This window comes from Strigops habroptila, chromosome 5 (genome assembly GCF_004027225.2).
Source record: "Strigops habroptila isolate Jane chromosome 5, bStrHab1.2.pri, whole genome shotgun sequence".
Lineage (NCBI taxonomy): Eukaryota > Metazoa > Chordata > Aves > Psittaciformes > Psittacidae > Strigops > Strigops habroptila.
The window spans coordinates 10,811,822-10,834,382 of NC_044281.2; the positions used below are offsets into that span (position 1 = coordinate 10,811,822).

The following is a 22,561-nucleotide window of genomic DNA, read 5'->3' on the forward strand; positions in this document are numbered from 1 at the left end:
AAGGAGGCTGAGCTCTGCAGGAGGACATTACTATTCTGAAAGTGAACTGATTAAAGAGGTACCGTCTGGTTTGAGTTTTGAACCTTTGTACAAATGCAAGCCACACATTACAGTGCAACTTGTGATTTTAAAAGTGAGGCTTTTATACCACGCTGCATTTAAGATCTCTTCCCAAAAAACCATTGTAGTATTTCTCCCGCTCTGTCTCACCCAAACACATGCCCTTCTTATGCCTATTCTGACAGGCTGAGAACTGTAGATCTTTATTTTCCTCCTTTTCTATTTTCCACAGAACATGTATTCTGCTAATATGTCATTTCAGGTTTGTCAGCCAGGATTTATTTAGAGGCTTTAAAAACAAATCTTTAACATAGAAGCCTCATTGCAAAACTTGTTAGAATGGCAAACTGCAAAACAGTGCAGCTTGTTGAATTTTGGGAACTTGCAGGATGAGAGGAAAAGGTATCAATAAGTAACCCTATGAGACTGGAAAAAAACGAAAAGCAATGCTGACTGCTATGCCAGCCACTGTGGATAGGCATCTGGAACACAGAGCGCTGCGCTGGCAGCTCTCTGCACACAACAGACCACAACCATTACACCAGATTTTTTACATTTAGTGTCCAAGGAAGAACAGATACAGTCATTTAGTCCTAGTCACTAATACCCAAGTTGATATTTTACACCTAAATATGTGAACCAAAGTGTTTTTGTGGGGGATACACTTTGAGAGGGATCTTGCCACTTTCTGCATTTCACTTTTTATCATTCCTAGACTAAGCATACAATGGAGTTATAAGAACGATACAAGAATCGATCTCACTGGACTATGCAAAAACCTGTAGATACCCATTCTGGAGAAACACTAAAAATTCTTATTGCTACAATACTACCTCCAAGGTCAGGACAGCCTTTCTGTAAATGCGCATTGAGAAGACAAGGACAAAACCAAATGCCATTCTGCCTCATGCTCCCAGCTGTACACATACTTAAATGACTGGGCACATTTGCCATGCCATCCAGCTGTCTTGGCACATTTTGAAGACATGAGCAAACCTCTTATGCCAGTTGTTCCAAATACTTTCTTGTAGGTACCTTTATTTGGTAATAGCAGATTACCTCTGTTCCCCTAAACCTTATTTCAAGGAGTTACAGAGAAATACAACAAAGAACTACTTTCAAAGCTGTATAAATATGTTTGAATAGGCCAAAAGTCTACAATCAGTTATGTTCCACTGCCAATTTTGAAGGAAGGAACTAATTCTATTTAGCATTTAGTATTGAAGTGGGAATAGCAAGCTTCACTAACTTTATTACCTGAGTGAATGATTCCTGGTAAGATCTGGTTGACGCTCTTGTAGAATCTCAAAAATATTGGGCTGCCGCAAAAATGCAACAATCTTGTCATTGTAAGCTGAAAACATCAATAAAAATACCAGCTGAAACAAGGAGATACCAACAGACAGGACTGCATTCCTTCTGAGATCTGAACAGGAATGACAGCAGACTTCATCTTTACAGTTTTAAGTTTAGCAGCATTGTGCTAATACTTTTTCATGTAAGGCTACCAGCTGTACTATCATTTAGGGAACACGCTTCTTGATTATGAACCAAATCTCATTGTGACATGTCCTTCCCACTTTTAACACGTCTAATTCTGTTAGCAATTTCCATTATATTTTATCAGTCACGCTCTTAGCTGCAGTTAAACTAGAATATTCATTGCTAGAATAAAATTGCAGGGACCTTGGTTTTCACTGCACTCAAATCCATTCTCAAACATTAGAGTCATTGGAAAAACTCGTATCAAATCCTCACACTAACTGCTGAGCCTGCAGTGTATGCACACTATGTCCATGGCAAGGGGAAGGATTTAAATTAGCAGAGATTTTCAAGTAAACATGCCACAGTACAAAGAGCCAGTTATAGTCAATCAGATTAATTTATCTTGGTTTAGCACAACGTGACAGCTGTTCAATTCAATAAGCTAAATTCTGTTCTTGGTGGCACAGAAGTCGGTAACTTTGTGTGTATGTAACTGAGAACAGAAGTTAAGCTAATGACTAATTCCAAGCTGATTAACACTTTCTGGAATCCTGCCAAAATAGATGCTCAGAAGTTCTAAAAAAAATCACTGGGAATACATGGAGTCTAATCAGGACACAACCTGGCTCACTGGCTTTAACTGTCACCACACAGAGTAAGAGAGATAGGAAGGTGGAAGTTTTACATCAGTTATTTGGTTCTGCACAGACACTTTTCAGTGTTATTCCTGCAGGTTCCAACTGAACAATTGGGAAATGCTGATGGACAGAAATAATTATAACAAGTAACAACTTCCACCGACCCCAACCAAATGCAAAACCCAGCAGTGCACGCTGACATGACACACTCAGTCACGGAGAACTTCTCTGAAAAGAGGCCGGATGCTGACATACCCACTGGAACCACGTCCTGGTACTGAGCTCTGCTGACTGTATTAAATGTGCTAGATGGTCTTGGCAAAACTGGTGGTCCTGAATGACGGGAGTCCTCTCCGACCTGAAAATGCACAAGTAACCACAATGACTGTCTCTATGCCAGTGTACGTACTTGGTTATATAAAAGTGAGAACTCATATGGCTTAAAACTGAGCATGTATGTAAATGCTTTGCTGGATCACTATCCCCAGTAACCACTGCAGCAGAAAATCAGCTGTGTTGTATGACACCCATCAGTAAAACATTATTTAGTATACTGTGCCTATTAATATGAAGAATCAAAACTAAATGAAAGTTTATTGCTATTTTTAAATAACAGTCCCCTTCTGAAAAGCAACTAAAAAATTCAAACTAGGATTCCTTCAGAGGGACTTTTGTACTTCAAGGACATCTTTGTCTGTATCAAAGGTTCTGAAAATCAAAATCTGCTCCTTCATTAGCACATCTATTACCTCTGTGCATTAATGGAGTTTCCCTAAATCTGAACTAGAAACAAGCTTGTGGCTGAAGCAGGAAGATAAAGAAGTGAGTTCACATTCAGGCAAGGCAAACAGGGCCAAAACTGGTAAAAATATGTTTCCTACAATCATTCTGTAAAACTGTTCTGATTTTTTGTGGTCGCCTTCTGGGATTACAAATGTTTCATAGGAACAATTTTTACGGAAAAACCACAATGTAAAATTGTTCCTGGTAGCATTTGTGATGTCTGTGCAACTTCTGCATTCTTCTGTTTTTTGAGGCTTCAGTCATTTCTACAGTGTCAGTATTTTATACTTTGTTTATATAAAACATTTTGTCCAACCTCTTTTTCATCCTCCTGGACCTTTGTTTACTTCTCAGTTCCTCGGCCTACATATAATGGTTAGCATTTGAACTACACTTCCAAGTTTCGGAGCTGTCTAAAACATCTACCTGCAAGATATCAAACCATTATAAAGGTTGTTTTTAAATCCAGTCTCTGAAATCATGAAGAAGCAGAAGTCCTGAGACATGTCCCAAGACTTTTGTGCTCTCTGATAATACCCTCTCAGAAAAATAAAAAACTATTTCCTGTAGGCATTGTACTGGAAAAGGAATACCATTATTATTAGCTCCAGCTTCATGCTGCAATTCAGCTTTAGCTAAAAAGGCACTCCTGTTAACATTTCCTTTAGAGCATCTCCTTGTAAAAAAATGGGTCAATGGCTTCAAAACATCAACATTTGTGGCAAGGCAAATCCAAAGAAAGTATTTTGAGAGGGCTTTTTTTTTCATTAAGTATTCATCTTCTGCAATAACGTACAGTTTCTTGATGTAATGGTTTAAAAATAGGAAGAGCAGCTGCAACTGTGCAATATTTAAGTCATAAGCACAGAAGAAAGTGGTGTTCAGACTCATACATATGCACATAAATAAACATTACATCATTAATCCTAGAATGGGAATACTTATTGAATTGCTATGTTTAAGATTCCTATCTGGAATTATATTTCCATTTAATTCAAGTTACAATTATATATGATGATATGATATATGATATAGGCTAACTACAATTATTTTGCAGTACTGACAACTTCAACAGCACCATTTACTTTAAATCTTTCTATTTTAAGTGCAGGACATCTGAATGCTGCTTAAAGAAAGATACTTTCAGTGCATATTTAATAAAGTTAAGAAAACAAATATTAACAAATACAAATCAATCACAACCAAAATATTTGCTTTAACCTATTGAAGATCTAAATAGCCATATGAAGACACTTTCAGCTTCCTTGCCTGCTGCAAGACATCATTGACTATATCACACCACCAAATTGATGGAAAAGGTTATTTAAAACCATTTGTAAAATATACCATACATTGGCATGTCTAAAGTATTGTGGGTGACTAAACCATGTTCATGCAGGATGTAACAAGATATGCAGCCAGTGGTATAGCACCCACTGCAGCTCAGCAGAAGCCCAGAGAAGTGGCAGAGAAGATTCATGCCTGCTCTGAAACAGACCTTTGGCAGAACTCCACCTGCCACCATGAGCTATAAAAAGCATAAAACAGAGCATTTCTCTCACCACTCTAAATTGTAGTATCTTTAATTCCTGGCATGGAATAGCCTTCCCCTGAAAAGATAACTTACAGCCAATAGTAGTATAAAGGTTAAAGAAAGTACAACTGAAGTCTAAGTCATTGTACATAAACTTGCTCACACGTAAAAACAAGTTACAACAATACAGAAACTGCCAGTGAAAGTGGTTCACTGTGAGAAATCAACAAAATATTTTTTCCATGTATTTCTACTTAGAAAGCAGAGATGAAATACATATGCAAATGCATATAACAGTCTGATAAGTCTGTATGTGTTAAGATTTTTTTATACTTATTCAGAAAATTGCACATACAGTTACATCTGGCTGTATATACACACTTGCACTTTTTACCCTCCCCTCTTTTTGGCAGAGTTATATCAACACAGTTAGCAGACACCATGCTAGACAACAATACATATTTTGACAGTGAAAAACAGCATCTGGTAATCTGTAACCAGATGCTCTCCTGTGGTTAAATGGGGTTACTGCAAATTAAAAGTAAGAGAAACACTCATGTCTGATTTTTTTCCTCTGAAATCATACATTTCAAGGCAACAATGGCTAGCAAATAAAATAATAAATCTTTGCAGATGAGTACCATATGCTTACAGAAGAATCATGCTTCTCACAACACAGAATTGTGAGCAGAATGATGTGAAAGAGGATGATCTTAAAAACCTGGTGGTTCCCATAGAGAAGGGGCAGATCCAGCTTACCTCACCAGCACTGTGGCTGCGTTGTCTCGTTAAGTGCTGCCGATGGACTAACGCACTAGTGGGCCTGCTGCTCTGCAAGGGAAGCCGGGGGTCAATGAACGTGGTAGTGCGGGAATTGTGGTCAACAAAGAAAGCCTAGAGAAGAAGAAAGAAGAAAGAATCTATAGCAAATTGTAGCAAATACTTTGCGTTTTTTTTAATATGTCCAAGATTAATGTCTATTCAGGATCTAGGTTTCATTTGCTGCGTGAGGCTTTGGAAAATCTTCCTCACATTATTTTGGCTTGCATTTCCCTTCAGCAGAAGAGGGATAACAGTTTTCCATCTCACTGAAGGGATGAATTCTTCAACATCTTACTTCATTCATGCCTATAAAGCCCTTTGAAATTCTCATCTGACAAACATCAGAAGTAGGAAACTTTATTATGATTGTCAAGAAAAGATGACTTCAATGTTTAATAAAAGTAATCCCAGCGTATTCTCCCTTTCATTTCCTTACAAGTGTCTAAAAAGATGTCATTAACTGGCAAAACCATTCCCTTTTGTGAACTATTTACCATATAATTATGAACACAATTGGGTGTATACATGTCAACTGTATGATTGCATCCTGTGGTGAACTATGATTACAGGCCAAGAGGCATTTTTACCATGCTCCTGATACAACTTTTCTAGATTCAATAACCTTTAAAAGAAAAAGAAGAAAACAAAAAAGGTCGATTGGGGATACAAAGATGATGGCAACAAAGCCATTTAAATCAGGCAACTGGTGAGAGCTCCCACTTACTGGCCGGTCAGCCATTTGCTGAAAGCAAGGTCACAAGGGGCATGTATCATGGAAAATGAAAACCTCCTACAATTCTGTCCAATTTGAACCAAAAAGGTTTCTAAGCCCTGAAATTTAAACTTTTTCCAAGCCCTGAAATTTAACCTTTCCCCAGTGTTAGTGTTGCAGCTGGAAAGCAGCACTGTTCTATTTCAACACACTTCAGTTTTGTCAGCCACAATGCTAGAAACGTGTGGAAGTAGCTAAATAAAGATCCCAATTGTGAGCAGCAGTGTTACAGGAAAGTGACATCTGGTTTGAAGAATCAAAGAATCTGGACCAGCAGAGGTGGTCGGGGACTGGGGTGCCACTTCTGTGTTTGGTTACCAGTGAGGTACTTTGACCACAGGTTCATAAACAATTTAGTCCTGCGGTGTCAGCAAATGAAACATTCTCATCTTCCCCCATCCCAACCACTTGTTTCATCCTTTGCGTGCCCTTCCTGCCGTGTGTGGACACAAGTGTTTGTGTAGGCACATACTGAACCCAGCTGGGGAGCTGGTCCAGGCTAAAATTACTCTCTTTTTGTCCCTGTCCCTGCTGGTTCCTCTAACCTCAGACGGCCCCCCAGGGACGAGAGGAGAGCAGAACTGGCTCTTTTGGCAGCGACACCAGGTTACAGCATTCATTAAATCATTGTTTCAGACTGCTTAGTACAGGCAGACCAGAGAAAAATGCAACTGCCATGAAGGTAGGTAGACAAACCAGTGTATCGTGCTATACGGCAACTAAATACCATTGTGGATTGTGGTGGGAGAAATTGTTCATACTTCCATTTCCCAAGGAAGGAGAAGCATATGGAGGAACACCAAAGTAGCAAAACCTTAGAATTGCTCCTGAAGAGGGCAGCAAGCTTGCTACAGCCCTAAATAGCGTACAGGCCTGTACCTGTAACCTGTGCCTTCAAGCAAGGAATCACATTACCTTCACAGTAAGGAAAAGCTTTGTTTGGATCATCTGACATAGTTACAGGTATGCAAGTGAAACTGTTCCACAGTTCGAAAACTATAAAGTGTATGCAGTAAATGCAATTTTAATTGCAACGTTTGAGCCTGAGGCAGGACTTGTTGACCTTGACAAATAAGGATGTCACCTGCAGTGCATATACACAGATTAGAGGGTATGAAACCAGTGGGAAAGCAGAATGAAAGCTATTCTGAAATTTCAGTTTGGGACCTGGAAAATGACTGTAAGAGGCTGCTGGAACATATCTAGGCTTTCTCAAGATTTTGCTCCTGATGGATAGGTTTATTTCACTTACTAGCAAGTGGTTGGTATTGTCTTTATTTTTAATATCGCTGTACCTACTAGTCTGGTCTATGTGTATTTATAAGATGTGAAGCATTTTCATCAAAACAAAGGTTTATTTCATTAAGTCAATGTTATACTGTAAAATCACTTAGAAAAAAAATTGGATTATGATTCAATATAGCAGAAAGTACTACCTACAGTTGTGCTACACAGTTCTTTGAGTAAAGCAGCAATCCAATATTGCATGTAGTGTTCTTTAGCACTACATTTAACTGAACAGCTTGGTTTAAACATGAAGTTAAAGACAATCATGTTTTACTAAAGATGAATGCTTACAGGCCAGCTAGTAACAGCTACTTTAAAATAAAGCATAAGTTACTATAAAGCATAAGTTACTACTCTGAAGCTTCAGTGAAGATAATAATTGGAGCTTCAAGGATTTAGGCTGATCTGGACATTGGCACACAGCTCAAAACACAGTGTGGCTCACAGACGCCTTTCAAAAACATTCCTCTCATAACTGCTGTCTAACTATAACCCATAAATCTATGATGCTTGAAGAGACATACATAAGATGGGTAGTTCCAAATCTACAGGTAGTCCATTAAATATGGATAGTTGCCCAAGTTATCTTTCCAATTCAAGTCTATGAAGCTTGCTAAAATACTTTTTCTTCCTATTGAAGACATTTGTAACCAATTACAATGGATTCTTTCATTGTAGAAAGAAAACCCAAAAAAGTCCTACAATAACTTATTATGAATTTGCATGTCTTGCAGAGATCTAGCTAAAAAGTATATACGTTTTTATCTGGCTTTACAATATGAACGTGTTTACACATATTACACAAATGCACTGGGGTGCATATCTGTATAATACATGTGTGTATGCATATGTATGCAGCAGTGCAGAATTTCAAAGTTATGGGACTGAGTTCAGCTCAGGGACCTATCTAGCCTATGTGATGCTTCCTGCTACCACTTTTTCCAGTTGTCTTCTGCCTCCCTGTGGTCAGTGACTGATGATGGTTCATCTGTAATGCCAATCTGAAGTTGCATCCTAGTTACACCAGACCTTTCAGGGAGAACTGCATGCCAAACGGATTTTATAGTCTGTGGTGGATGTATGGAGGAGTCGGAGGAATGGGCAGTTGGGTTTTGCTGTGCAGCTTTGAAGGGAGTTCAGAGGTAGGCAGTCCCCAGCTGACCTTGGCAGACAGCCTGTGAAGAGGACAAGCAACCACGACTGCACTGACATTGGGAAGTAAAAACTCTACTACTCAGCACTGAATAAGGGTCAGAAAGATCACTGTGCCTTGTGAGCAAGCGCACCAAGCCTCTTACTATGATATACTTGGAAAAATAAAGGAAAACCTCATCTCAGCAGGAAGAGTAGCCAGGGAAATAAAATATAATTATATATTGTGGCATGGCTAATTTCTATTTTCTTCTCTTTAGCTTTATGCTTTAAGAAAGGCAGGTCCAGTTTCGGTTTGGTCTCATCAAGCACTGGTCTGACCATGTACTGGCCATCATCTCTCTCAAGTGCTGAACAGGCTTTTCTACTAGCCACAAGTGCTACTTGTAACAAAGGCAAGTCAACATAATGAAAATGAACAATACTGAGCCTAAATCAAAGTGAAGAAATCCCAGTGGGGATTTAGTCAGTGCTTCCTCTTGTTGATTAATGTTGTGGTATCATCACTGTTACCAAATACCACACCAAAATCCAGAGGTCTGATTGTCTCTGTGGAATGCCTATTAACGTCAATTGAAAATTGTTGTATTCTTCAGGAGAAAACTGGGCTCTGAAGAGTGGAACAGGAAAAGAATTACTTAAAACAGAAAAGAGGAAGGGAGACAAGGAACAGCATTAGTATAACTGCACATTCCTAATTATGTTTCTAATGAAAAAAACACAGTGCTTTCCAGAGTTGTTAATCCCAAGAAGAAAACAACCCTCAAGCACTTTTGCTACCCTTCAGTTTAGAATCTGCCTGTAATCTTTGCAGCCATCAAGATCTTTATTTATATGGACACTCACAGCTAACCATACCAAGACTTACAAATGTGAGAATTGAGAAGCTTGATTTGCTTATAGTCATAGTAAGGACTGCTCACATGAACTGATAGCCTTATCACTTCCTCACATGCTAATCACAGTCTATTTTTAACCCTAGCTTCCACACAGAAAATCATATTCTAGATAGTGAGGATACACTAGTTTAAAGGTACATTATGACTATAAAAATGTCTGTTCTTTGATTTTAAAATATGCTGTTGGAAATTGAAAAGTGATACCTGTTTTGAAAAGCAGTAAGACTTACAACTATTCAAGATCCCTATTAATGAAAATTATTATACACAATTTCTTTCCTGTCGACTAATAAATAATCAAGAGAATGATCATACCTAGAGCTATCCCAGTCTTAAGTGCAGCCATTTTATCTCAGAAAGTGATGAACACTAGACCTACTTATAATTTGGGTAGAGAAATCACCTAGGAAAATGGTACCAGTGCAAATAATGTACAGTAATAAATCCCACTCAAGACTTTGAGGTTGAAGAAAAAAAAAGCCCTAGGGAACAGCTTAACAGTTAAACAAGAAAAAAACCCTAGTATAAATGGTTCAACAATAGGTAAATAAAATTCAGTAGATAATAACAAAGTAACTTGACATCTAAATTATCTTACAAACACACAAGGAAAACTCCAAAGAACTTCACTGAACCACCTGTATTTACAGAGTAGATATTTCTTTTCAAAAGAAGTTTTAACTATCCAAGGGAATCTAAGAAACTTATTTAATTGTAAAAAGGCTACAGATTTTCTAGCAATTTTCCTTGTAATGATTAATACCCACTTCTCAGTCTCACCCCCCATTTATATAATGCTTTGTCAGCACAGACAAGAAATTCCAATCTTCTTTTGGCAAAAGCAGGAGTAAAGGATGCACAACTTTTACATCTGGAGAACTACGTGCACTTATGCTCCTGTCAAGAGCACCCAACTGAGTCCTGACATCACAACATCTAAGATCAAGCACTCGGAGCTGCACACATATTACAGTTACCTTGCCCTGATGGTCATGTTTCATTTCCCAACCTCTTGGCAGCTCCAGCTGTTTGTTGGCAAACATGTTGAGGAAGCCCACCAAGTCACGGTTATGCTGGTAGCGCTCAAAGTGGTGGGTGTCCCGCCGGACTTTGGTGATCATGTGCTTCAAACACGTGTTATTTGTAAACATGCGGTAGGCACTCTGAAATATAAGTATACAATTTCTTCTTACTACAAAAGACAACGTTTCCACTGTAAATAAACAATCTATAAAACCTTAAAAATTACCTCCACCTAAGCCATAATGGTATGAAAAAATGGTCCTTTTTCTGAGGTTTTGGGATAAGTGTCTGATGTTTCTTATTTTTGCTTGAGATATACGAAGTTTCATAATTGACTCACTTCAACAAAGTGTAAAATATATTACAGATTCCATTTACCACAGTTGTCTGTGGAACTGTGAAGAATCCTATAACATTAAAATTGCTTCATAGATCATCTGGAATGATGAGTAAAATGCAGCCATAGACTACAGCAATAAAGCTGGTAAGATTTTCTGCAGGACAGAGATACAGAAGCTTGTAGAACTTCTCACAAATATAAGTAGGTATTGTTTCCACCTTTTGATTTTTCAAAAATAACCTATCATTTCCCTGCCCATGGCAGGGGGGTTGGAACTAGATGATCTTAAGGTCCTTTCCAAGCCTAACCATTCAACGATTCTATGATTGCATGTCCATGTATAATTCCTCAGAGCACAAAGGAATAGGGAAAACTTTAAATAAAAGGGGTAAAAGTTAAGACCCCTCCCCAAAAATAACCCCAGCCAACCAGAAGCCAGGTCTTCCTCCAGGATTAGCAATACACAGAAGCCACAACACAGGCCCTCGCGCTGCACTGTGCTACCACCTAAATCACTCTATGCCCCTACACCTCTACTCCCTGGCCAGAGATCTTATCTACCTCTGTCCTATTTTAAGGACAGAGATAGATAATCCTATTCAAGAAAAAGCTATGTGAGCATACATATATATAAAAACCAAACTAACATTGATCACTAATTTAAAAAACACTCAGTTATTAACAAGCATCCTTGCAGGCAGTAGATTTTTCATTCCATTACTTCTGTTTACACTATACACAAAGGAAAGATACACTGGGAACAAAAACCCAAAAACCAACTATATAAGAAGCAGCACTGAAGAACAGGCAAAACAAAAAGGAAAATGTATATTAAGATACTTTTTTTCTTCAGTGTGACCTCTAATATATTTTGATATAAACCAGGCAATCTGGGGGGGGGGGGAAATCATCCCATAAATAGCAATGTGATCTTAAAAAATAAGCATCATTTTCATTCTCAGAATTGTCTCTCACCCTCTGCTAAGCACAGTAAGAAAGCTATTGCTTTGATAAACGAATGAGTTTTGTATCACAATAAAGATGAAGAACTAATTGAAAAATAAAAACTGTAGAAGCTATAATGCCAACTAGTATGACTCATAGCCCACCACTTGTAAGGAGTGATGATGAGTGTTTGTATTTAGCCTCCTTATTTACTACCATTATCTTAGCATCAAACACTGAGCAATATCTTTATACACAAGACAACTATATTTATAAGCACGTATTTATCAAAGTATTTCAGCTGTAGACACATAACTCACAGGGTTAGAATGCAGCACTGTAAAGAATTCTGGGCTGATTAAGAAATTTCACAGGGGGAGACTGGAGCAATAAAGTAGTCTGGAATCTGGAGGTAGAGTGAGGCAGCACATTCTCTCTTCGAAAATCTAACAGCAAAGGGAATGACAAAGACTTCCAGTAACAATCATTAGCAAGCATCACTGCAAACAGCTTTATCAATTTGAATCATACAAGCAAGAAAGATTTAAGAACATGTTTGTAGAGGAAACAATATGAGTAGACTGTCTAAAGAAGTTACAGAATGTCCATCAACTTGAAGAACATGTTACACGAACACATGAGATGGCATTTGCCAAGAATGGTTTAAGTATAGCTCATTCTCTATATCTTTAGCATGGGGATGAAGCCAATGATGGCCCAAAGTCTTTTCTAGTCTATATTTTACCATTTCAAAATGCAGTAGCAGATTCAAAATATTTGTAAGCTAGACTACACAATTTTAGACTTTTTCAATTCAAATGTTCCTGCGTATATTTTACCCAGTCAGGTACCAACAGAAAAATGCTCTGAATCTCACATTTTTTTTCAACAGGATAAGCCATAATCTTCAAAAACTAAACAGCAATGAAAACGAGTGGTTTCATTTTCATGCAGACTTTCAGGGGGAGAAGTCAGGTTTTGCCCTATGTCACTCTCATTAAATCGTCTATGAGATTAGTGCTCCCTTTAGGGGGAAGAAGAGAGGAGAAATCTGGGGGCTTTTTAACCTGCATTAGAATGGTGAAAGTCAGTTTCCTCTCCAGCTCCATCCACCGCGTTTGTGTGCTCTTCAGGCCTGTCATTAGTCATTGTTCTTCGGATGCTCTGGTACCTAGGGTTAGAAAACTGGACTTTATATATAGTATATGGTACCTTTGATCCAATTCTGCCTCCGAGGGAGCTTGCCCATCTTTTCTGCCATGCAGTTTAATATACATTGAGCTCTAATTTCTGCATTAACAGCCATTTAAATTTCTGAAAACCATTATCAGATTTTTTTTCAGGCACACAGCTTATGAACACAGGTGGAATAGAAAAGCCCTAGAAGCCCACATGCCAAATTAAAAGGCCTTACAATGGCAAATGCACTTTTGCAGAGCACACAGTTCACAAACAAGGGTAGTTCTTACCCGGCGACTTCAGCTGTTCCATTTGCTGTATGGAATTCTGACCTCTGGAGAATCTGTGGGGCTGGGGGGGCTGGGGTCGCTGCCATGTTGTTGTCCTCGGTTCACATGGTCCACATAAATATCCGTCCATGGCTGTCAATTCGAGCTTCCCAGTCTAAGTAGCAATAAAATACTGTGAACTATGGAGGGCTTGGGGTTTATTATTTATTTAGCTCTGTCACTTTTGTAACCGTTTCAGGTTTTGTTTCAAGTTTCTGATCTCTCTTTACATGATGACTTCAGGACAGAACTTTCTTGCTAAAGGGTTAGAGATGTGGCTTTTCCCTATTTTATCCATAAATGAAATTCCCCAGTGTAAGTAATCCATATCTAATAATTTCTATTCCTTTCTCTATTCAATTTCCCATTAACCAGTAATTGTAACAGGAAAGAAAAACCAGAAAAATAAAGTGTTCAGGATACTCAGTCTCATGCTCTTGGACTGAAGATCTAACCTGAGGCTTATTGCAGAGCAAAAGGCCAACGGATAAGTACCAAATAAACCTTGCAAAACTTGACACCTATCATTGTTTTTCCCCAGCTATATTAACAGTAATAAAATAGCTTCCAGTTCTCCTCCTGGATTACATGTTAAAGGTAAGAAGACCTGCCAGTAAACATGGACAATTGTAACAATACAACTCCTTCATATTAAATGTATGTTCCAAAATTGCCCCACTAATACAAATATCACAGCGAATTCACCTTCTTGGTGCAAGTTGGTAATTATACATGATGTCCACTGGTTTTGCAACACAAGCTACAGTCTTGGAAGTCTACACGACAGAGACAAACCAGGAGAACTAAGATAAAGCCACTGGGGCCTTTCCCCAACCACACCTGGCTTCTCAGTGCTTAGCAGAAACTAGTTGCATCGCAACACCTAGGCTTTAGTTCGTAAGTTCTTGGGGTCAGAAACACTTCTGCCTAATAGCTGCTTACAAAATGAGCAAGATAGCAAGACGCCAATCATATTTTGTATACAGAAACAGACATGCCTGATTCTTGGACACTGCAGAGACGTGCAAATTATTTAGCAATTTAGTTGAAAAACAGTCTCTGAGAGCTCAGAAGGTTTCTAGAAGAGACTTTCCTATATGCAAGTCTAGGTGAAAACATCAGTCACTGCACTGTCACTTCAAGAACCACTGGCAAGCAACCAATGCTGAATTGGTCACTGCTCCATGAGGAAAGAGGGCATAAAAGTGTCTTGACAGCAGAGAAGAACTAAATTGCACTGTAAATTATGTAATACTGTCAGCCTTAAAACCTCAGGCTGTTACTGTATGCGCACTATAACTTCTGTCAACTCTTGGAGGCAGCAAGTGGCTCACTGCATTACACTGTAGAGCCCAAGTTGATTCAACAAAGAGGGACGAAAGACAGGTTTTGAGATAACTCATTGTGTCACCTCCACACACAGATCTGTGTTTTTAGCTGGCCACAATGCAAATTACTCTTCTGTCTTAAGATGCACCATCAAAACAGCCTATTAAGTGTTTAAAACACTTCTAGTGTTAACAAGAGCTATGTCAGCGAAAGTAACTTAGAAGACTGAGAGAAAAAAACAGAAAAATCAACACAATAGGATAGGAATAAGAGAACCATTTAAGGTACAAATTTGAATTCCAGAGAAAAAAATTCAAAAATTTTCTACTATACTGTAAATTTAAAATACAAGTTTAAAAATAAAGTTAGGTCAATGCAAAAGCTTATGGTTAAATCACTGTATTTGCTATTCAAACTAACGTCATTTATATCTCAAAAAGCAAACAACATTCAACTTCTCTGAAAAATGTTTCTATTTCTTAAAAATTAAAAATTATTGAAACATGTTCCTGTGCAAAGGTCCCATTTCAAAAAAGTAGTATCTTCTGATGAAATAAAAATACTCCAAATTTGTAACCAGTCTGCAAACTACACAAAACATGGAAGTATTCTGGGAAGGACAGAATTGTTCACTTGGGGGAGAACACAAACCAACCACCCAACAAACCCAAAAAAACAGTTTAAATTTGTGAATTCGCTATTTTGCTTACATGTTAAACCCTAAACCACTGTATGATAGTTGAGATTTTTTGTGTGGTGATTTCATGTCCAATTCTGAGACACAGTCACCATTTCTGTAACGTGGTCTTGCAAAAGAAAAGCATTTTGCCAGCTCTCAAATTCAAATACACACGTTTAAACACTTGGGCAATGGCTTCTAAAGTAAAGCACCTGCATCGGTGTTGTTATGGATAAGGATATCTTCCATTAGTCAAATCTTTGTTAGCCAAATGTGTTACAAATTACTTAATTTGCCAAAGTGCAAAACTATAATTCATCAAGGTTGTGTGGTCAAGCTTACTTGTTGATTTTTCCTTTGGAATATACGAATTGGGGCAAAAATGTTGCATGTTCTAAGCAGAAATACTAGATTAATATTTCAATTTTTTCCCTTCTTCTTTAATTTAACCTACACACAATTGAAAGAAATACACCTATTTTTCTTTCTTAGTTTCAGATTCTGGTGAAACAACAAATAGATTACAACCCAAATTACAAAGAAGTTATATTTTATAACTCAAAATTGTATTCTAAATGTTTTCTCTATTTTTCACTATTATAATATTAAAATTGTTACATATCCAAAAGCAGAGCTTTGGAGAGAAAAACTGAATCTGGACAACAGTTAGAATTTAAGATTTTATTCACATTAGCAAATGAATGATCTACATAAGATTGCATTGCACCTGGATTGTAAAGGGGATATGTGCATGCGTATGTCCATGTACATGTGCATGCCCAAGCACGACTGCATAAAATCCCAGCAAATACCACACAGCCAAACTTTTTCCATTAAGATTGCAATAGTTTTTCCAAGTAGTTATTGTAGTGTATAGTTTGCTTCTGAAACACAAAAAAAAACCCCTATGCATAAGCCATGGTACTATAGAAGCTATCTACGTATTTCTCATTTATCACACTGATCTCTGAGTACTCCCTGTCATATTCTCTGTCTTTTTCAGTATGAAAAGTGATAAAAATGCAAGTGAAGCATATGTCTCCCAGGCACAATTTTGTAAAAAATAATGCTGGTTTATTGAGGTGGCAGTTAATTCACTTTAGGATCTGCATGCAGGACTCATTTGTTATATGCACTGATTGTAACAGAAGCAGCAGCAAGCAAAATCTTCTCATCATCCTGGCTTTCCAATACACAGTTCTATCTGTGTTCTGCAATCAGGCTCCTTCCAGTAACCCTCTCCAATTACAGAGCAAACAGTTCCATTCGATGCTGTGAATAAGGATCTATTCATTTTACACTAAATAGATGAATTCCTGACTCCTTTAAAATAATAAGGCTTTGCCACAGATTTCAATGGGTCTGAATTTTTTTCTTTTTGTTTTAAAGTAATGTTTGCTTATAGCTGTTTAGCCTTTTTTTTTTTTTGTCCTTTCTCCTTTCTTTAAATATCTAATACTGAATAGGTTTTCACTGCCCCAAGTTTAAGCACATGCATCAGTCCAACAACTGGAAGCAATGTATTTTTCATATGAATTAGAAAAATTACAATTTATCTGTCAATTTAGACTCAACTAACTGTTGCTTAATAGCCAGGTTTATTCTAATCCAAGAAGTCTTTACATTGCCTCAAAAAATGCAAGGAAACCACAGGCACCTTTCACATAATCTGCAGTGATTAAAGACGTTATGTATTTCTTTGTAAATCACCAGCATACAAGAAGTATTCAGAGATTTCAGAGTGCTTGACACCTTTCCTTACAAGTGCCTCACATTGCATATCATCTCACCTCCCTACTCATGTGCACTGCATACTGAAAAGGCAGCACCATACCTTCCTTCTTCTCCACAAATGTCACTTAGCAAGTCTGTATACACCAGACATAATTATGAACACACATCCTGATAGCTTGCAGACTGAGCACAATACCTTTTACAATAACAGCACTACACTTAATCATCACTTAGAACTTCTCAGCTGATCATTCTCAGTTCTCACATTTAAAAAAGTAAGGTAATGACAGCTCAGTAATGAGATTCAGGCAGCTTATCCCCAATTAAAGTATGAAGAACCTCACTTGGTGGTAGAGCCTCATCCACTCTCTGGTACCGGCCAACATCCTGACGTACCGAAGGCAGCGACCTCAAGGGCTGATGGCCATTGGCTTGAGCACCTGGAATCAAAATACCCACAATTATTTTTTCAGTCAATGTGGGGAAGCCCTACAGTTGCCTCTAAAGTGAATAAGACAAGCTAAAGCTTTTTCAGGACTACTGTATTTAGGATATATCTAACAGTCATATATTTTGGGGGGGCAAATAAGTTATGTCTACAGTTCTAGTGAGTGACTTCTCTGGGATGCACTGCAGTCCTGATCCTGAAAATGTCACCTCTTGTGATGTGCCACATCCACCTGTGACCAGCAGAAGCTAGGGCACAGCAACAACAGTGTGTGCCTGAGCCGTATTCCAGCAAAGGACAAGGACAAAGCTCCACCTGGCCCTTGCTGTAAGGGTGGGAGGTGAAGCTGTTCCTTGACCTTCCCTGCTGCAGCCACACTGATCTGCAAAAACATGGTCCATCCTGACCCCTCATAAAGAGAGTCCCAAATGTCTAGAAAATGCTGTAAAAAAGAAGTTTTGACAGTATTTGAAATAAATACCAAAATTATTCTTTCAAAATCAAAGAGCTGCTTATGAACAGAAGGAAGTAATAAGTCCCCAAACTTTTGAAATGTTACGGAAAAGATGCATTCAGAAACCTACTTGATTAGACCCATTTCAATCCCTGAAGAAATTTAACAGATAATCCATCATCAAATGTGCTTAGAAGCAATCTGTTAGGGTCATATATTCACTTTCAGTGATTTTTAGTAAGACATAAAATTCTCCTCCCTTCTTTTGATTACCCTTATGTTTTAATGCTAATATATAAACATGTGAAAGAAAGGGCTCAGATATAAAATCCAGTTTGCATAGTTTTTGGAATTTTGTCCCCTCTCATTACCATTTTGATTTGCAAGCAGGGTAATACTGTGGAGTTCTTTCTTCCTCTTTATCCTCCTTCTCACTACCCTCTCAGGAATTACAACATATCCAATTTCAAAATAAACATGTCTTGGATATTTCAGGTTTGATTTTTTGTTAAATCAAAACCCCCAAGAGTCTGTTGAAGAGGGGAATAAATCTCAAAGGAAAAAAAAAAAACAAAACCAAAACCAAACCAAAAAACAACAAAGCTTGAAAGATGATGAAACTGAGAAATGAAGATCTTTATTTTCAGACGTTATGTTTTTAATCATTTTTACTTGCTGCAGAAAGGTCACTTCAGAAAGTGCCTCCTGCAGTAGTTACCTCCAGTAGCTCCTTCAACCTGTGCTGTGGCACCCCCGCAAGCTGCTTGGGCTCCTTCAGTTTCTTCATCCTGAGACTGGCTATCGGCAGCAGCCGCCTGCAGGCTTCTTCTTTGCCAGATTTCTTCCCCTTCCTCTTGGTCTTGTAATTCACCTGCCTCAGCTTCCTGTCCTTCCTCCTGAGGTAACTGTACCACAGGCAGAGAACCGGAAGTACTTGCAGAGTCCTGTGTTTCAGCACCTGGCTCAGTTCTAGCTGCATCGGTGGCACAAGCTCCCTCTTCCTCCTCCTGAGAAGAAAAAGCTGGCGTCTCAGGAAACCTGGCATTTTCAAATGAAGAACACCGCATTTCCACTGAAGAACGTCGCACAGTCGCGCTTTCATTGCAAGAGCTGTCTGCCCCTTCCACATCACTCTCCCCTTCTGGCCGGGTACTGGCCTCACTGACGCTTTCCGTGCGAGCAGGATCACTCTGCTCGGTTTCTGATGATATCTGGGAAGGTTCAGACCCTTGATCAGTGGATTCCGTTTCACTAATGCCCCTTCTGCTCCCAGCAGCGGCATCGGCAGCTCCTGCATCCACACTGCTAGGAGGCTGCTCTGCCTCCTGAGCGGCACACGACTCGCTGCCAGCCTGGTCTGCTGGGGGGAGGGGGGTAGGGGGGGTGTGTGTGTGGTGGGTGCTTCACTTTGAGAACCTTGAAGGCTTTCACTTCCTGCTAACTGTGATGGTGGAAGCTCTGGGAGAGTCTCTTGCTGGTCATCAGTTGATGGCAAAGGAACTTCAGAGGCTGAAATGTTTTCATTCTCTGCAGGTCCTTGCATTACCTGATCTGATGAGTAACTTAAACCATTTCTTTCACCATTCCTTGTAGCACCATTAAGCATTACTAAACCACCGTCGTCTTCCAAGGAAGATGGAAACCCCAGGTCTTGATGTAGCTCATGTTCCTCTTCATCTGAGTCAATGTGAAGCATAGCGTTAAGTCTTGTGTCAGTAGGGAAGCTACTCCTCAGTTTTGGGGATGCTCCACGTGGACGCTCACCACAGGCAGATGTCCCAGGTCTGGGATGATTATTGTGTTCTATTGCATCCAGATAGTCATTTAGTGAGTCCTGGCGGCCTCTGGTAGGTGATGATCTTGAAGCACCAGAGGTCAACTCATCTTGGTCCGTTTCCAAAGTTCTACTAGTCCTTAAAGGGTGTCTCAGGATTGCTTCTCCAGAAGAATCCTCAAGGACTGGACCATTGGAACACACGGTGGATGTATCGTGATGTCCTGGTGGCATATCCTCATCATCGGAGGGGCTCCCCAAGTCTCCATTTACAGAGTTCACCCCCAGCAAAGTGCCAACTGTTTCTGGTGAAGCATCTGCAGAGATACAAAGGCTGAATGTGAAGCACAATCCAGCAACAGACAGTTCATTCTACTTCATCTGCATCACAGAAGTGGTATAAAAATACACTTCTTTCAAGATGTTTGCTTATTTCAATCAGACAACTAAGGGAAGAAAATACTATTAAAACAACAGAAGCATCTACAGCATTATAACAGCAGTTACAGAATTTTCACTGGATAGGTCTATATTATTTTGTAGAATATAGAAAATTTAAGGGATATGAAGTATGAATTTAAAGCGCTTTCATTCTGCTTTCAAAGGACAGAGAACTACCAAGCATCTTGCCAAACTATCAGCAAAACCAGTCTCACCACCAAGGAACTGGTTTTCTACAGCGTATCTCTCATATCCAAAAGCAGGATTTCCACACAGCCAATCACTAACATCAGCTGTCAGTACATCCTTAGCAGCATGCAAAACAGCATCTGAGATCACACGAGGAATTGCAAATTACGTACGAGTATAATACACAACATTTATTTTGAGTTAATTTATAGGACTTCCCACTGTAAAGAATGGGAATCTACTTAAGTTCATGAGATATTAGCTATGCTATGGGAATACATATACAAGAGAAATAAAAATTGGCCATTTCATTTGAGAGACAAGATGGTAATTAAACAGGCACAGAGTTGAAAAATCCAGCTGTGTCTGTACACCCCTGCAAGAAACCTAACAGTGATGTTGATGAACCAGAGTGCCTGGCAACAAACAGGACTGAAGACAGAAGCATTTTTTTAATGGTGACGAAGCAAAAATATTAATGAGATATGTGACTACATGGCTACAAAAAAGACAAGAATGTTTTATCAAGTTAAAAGAGCAATAGCTCACTACCAAAGAGATTATACCAAGTCTAATGAGGGAGAATCTAAGATCATAAACGTGTAAATAGGCATACATGATGTTATAAACATGTAACTGTACCAGCCATGGTCTGCTAGTTGCCTTCAGAACAGGAAAAAAGGGAAATAAAATAATTGCCTAACAGAAGTATGTATTTTTAGAACTGTAACAGATATTCTTGGTTCTAAGCAGGACAGAGTCCTGTAAAAGTGGGACAGGACAGAGTGATCTGCATGTAGACTAGCAGAGGAGGAGAGCTCAGGAGGAATCTTACTTGCAACTGCTCATCTCATCCAAAGGTGTTACAGAACAAAGATGTTGCAGAGTGAAGAGAAGCAATGAACTTGATTTACCCCTATCTATCCATAAATGAGAATCATAAGCAGATTCATTTAAAATCTAACTAACAAAATAGGAAAACAGTACGATACGTGTAGTTTTGGAACTAGCATCTCCAAAGCAATACCTGACATATCTAAACTTTGATTTCCAATAGAAAAATCTATAATAGAGGACTGTACACAAATGAGAAAGTATATTATCATGGAAAACCCCTACAATAGAAACACACAGAAATTCTCTCCATACGACTATCTGGAGATCTCAGATCATTGACAAATTCTCACCTTCATGAACAGAAAGATGTGAATTTCCACCTTGAATTGGAGATACCCACTTACATGATCAGCTGGGAGCCTTCTGCCAAGGTTATAGCTGACAAACTTGGTCTCTGCAAAAACAAAGATATTGGGTTTGGGTTTTTTTTTTTTTGTGTGTGTCTGGTGGTTTTTGTTTTGTTTTGGGGTTTTTTGTGGGTTCTTTTTTGACTGGTTGGTTTTTTTTTTTTTAACTAGTTTTATTTTTCCAGTATTTTGTGTCAGAGGCTTTTATCATCTAAGGGTTGGCATGACAGAAGGTAATTTCTATTACAGTCTTGAAATCAGTCACACACTTTGGCTTGTATAGAAAAGCACTAACACCCATCTCTTCCTAAGTCCTAAAGAAATCAAAGTGCAAAGGATCTTCTTCCCCTAGCCTCTTCCTTCCCCCAATCCAAAATGTTCTATAACTAACACAATCTTTCATTTTTTAAAACCTCCTGCCCCCTTGTGGTATTTTACTATATACAAAATTCCCAGATAGTTTCTTCTTATTTTAATTTTTGTTCAGTAAAGCACTTATGCACTCCTATTTAGAAAAGCTATTACTGCTTGGATTTAACTTCAAATAGGTTCTTAAGAGTTACTGAATTCAGCGGGACTCAGACTTGATTAAGCACTTGTGTCAGCTTGAGACTTCGGATTAGATCCTAGGCTACACATTCTTATTAGGCATAGCCAGAATTCACAGCCTCAGCCTCACTCAGCACAGCTGGGACAGCTGAGGGGAGAGGAGGGAGCTACTGAAGATCTCCACAGAAAATTATTTTTATGCAGATAAATTTATATTGGTATAAATACCTCTCCTTCACTGGGAGCAGCACCCCTACTGCAATAGGAGCGACAGACTAAAACAAATGCAAGGTCATTACTGAAATAAGCTGCAGCAGTTTGCATTTACTTTTAGCAAAAAAAGTTCTGAATGAACAACGTGTGGCAAAGTAGCCTCCCCATGTTGCTCTACAGGCTGCAGAACGTCAAATTACTGTAGTAGTGTCTCCAGGATCTGTCACAGATTCATCGCTCTGTACTCCAAGGACAATTC

The 22,561-nt window shown here is 38.7% G+C and overlaps 1 protein-coding gene across 1 annotated transcript in view; it reads right to left on the reverse strand.

Annotated features, from left to right (window-relative positions):
• HECW2 (HECT, C2 and WW domain containing E3 ubiquitin protein ligase 2) overlaps positions 1–22,561 on the reverse strand; it is a 207,321-nt gene that overhangs the window by 58,478 nt on the left and 126,282 nt on the right. The window contains 15 exon segments of the mRNA XM_030486106.1: positions 1,318–1,414; positions 2,439–2,541; positions 5,260–5,394; positions 10,410–10,595; positions 12,061–12,105; positions 12,107–12,186; positions 12,808–12,930; positions 13,210–13,306; positions 13,309–13,328; positions 13,331–13,363; positions 17,335–17,430; positions 18,611–19,256; positions 19,292–19,983; positions 20,705–20,712; positions 21,494–21,579. Of these exon segments, the coding sequence (XP_030341966.1) occupies positions 1,318–1,414; positions 2,439–2,541; positions 5,260–5,394; positions 10,410–10,595; positions 12,061–12,105; positions 12,107–12,186; positions 12,808–12,930; positions 13,210–13,306; positions 13,309–13,328; positions 13,331–13,363; positions 17,335–17,430; positions 18,611–19,256; positions 19,292–19,983; positions 20,705–20,712; positions 21,494–21,579 (2,447 nt within the window).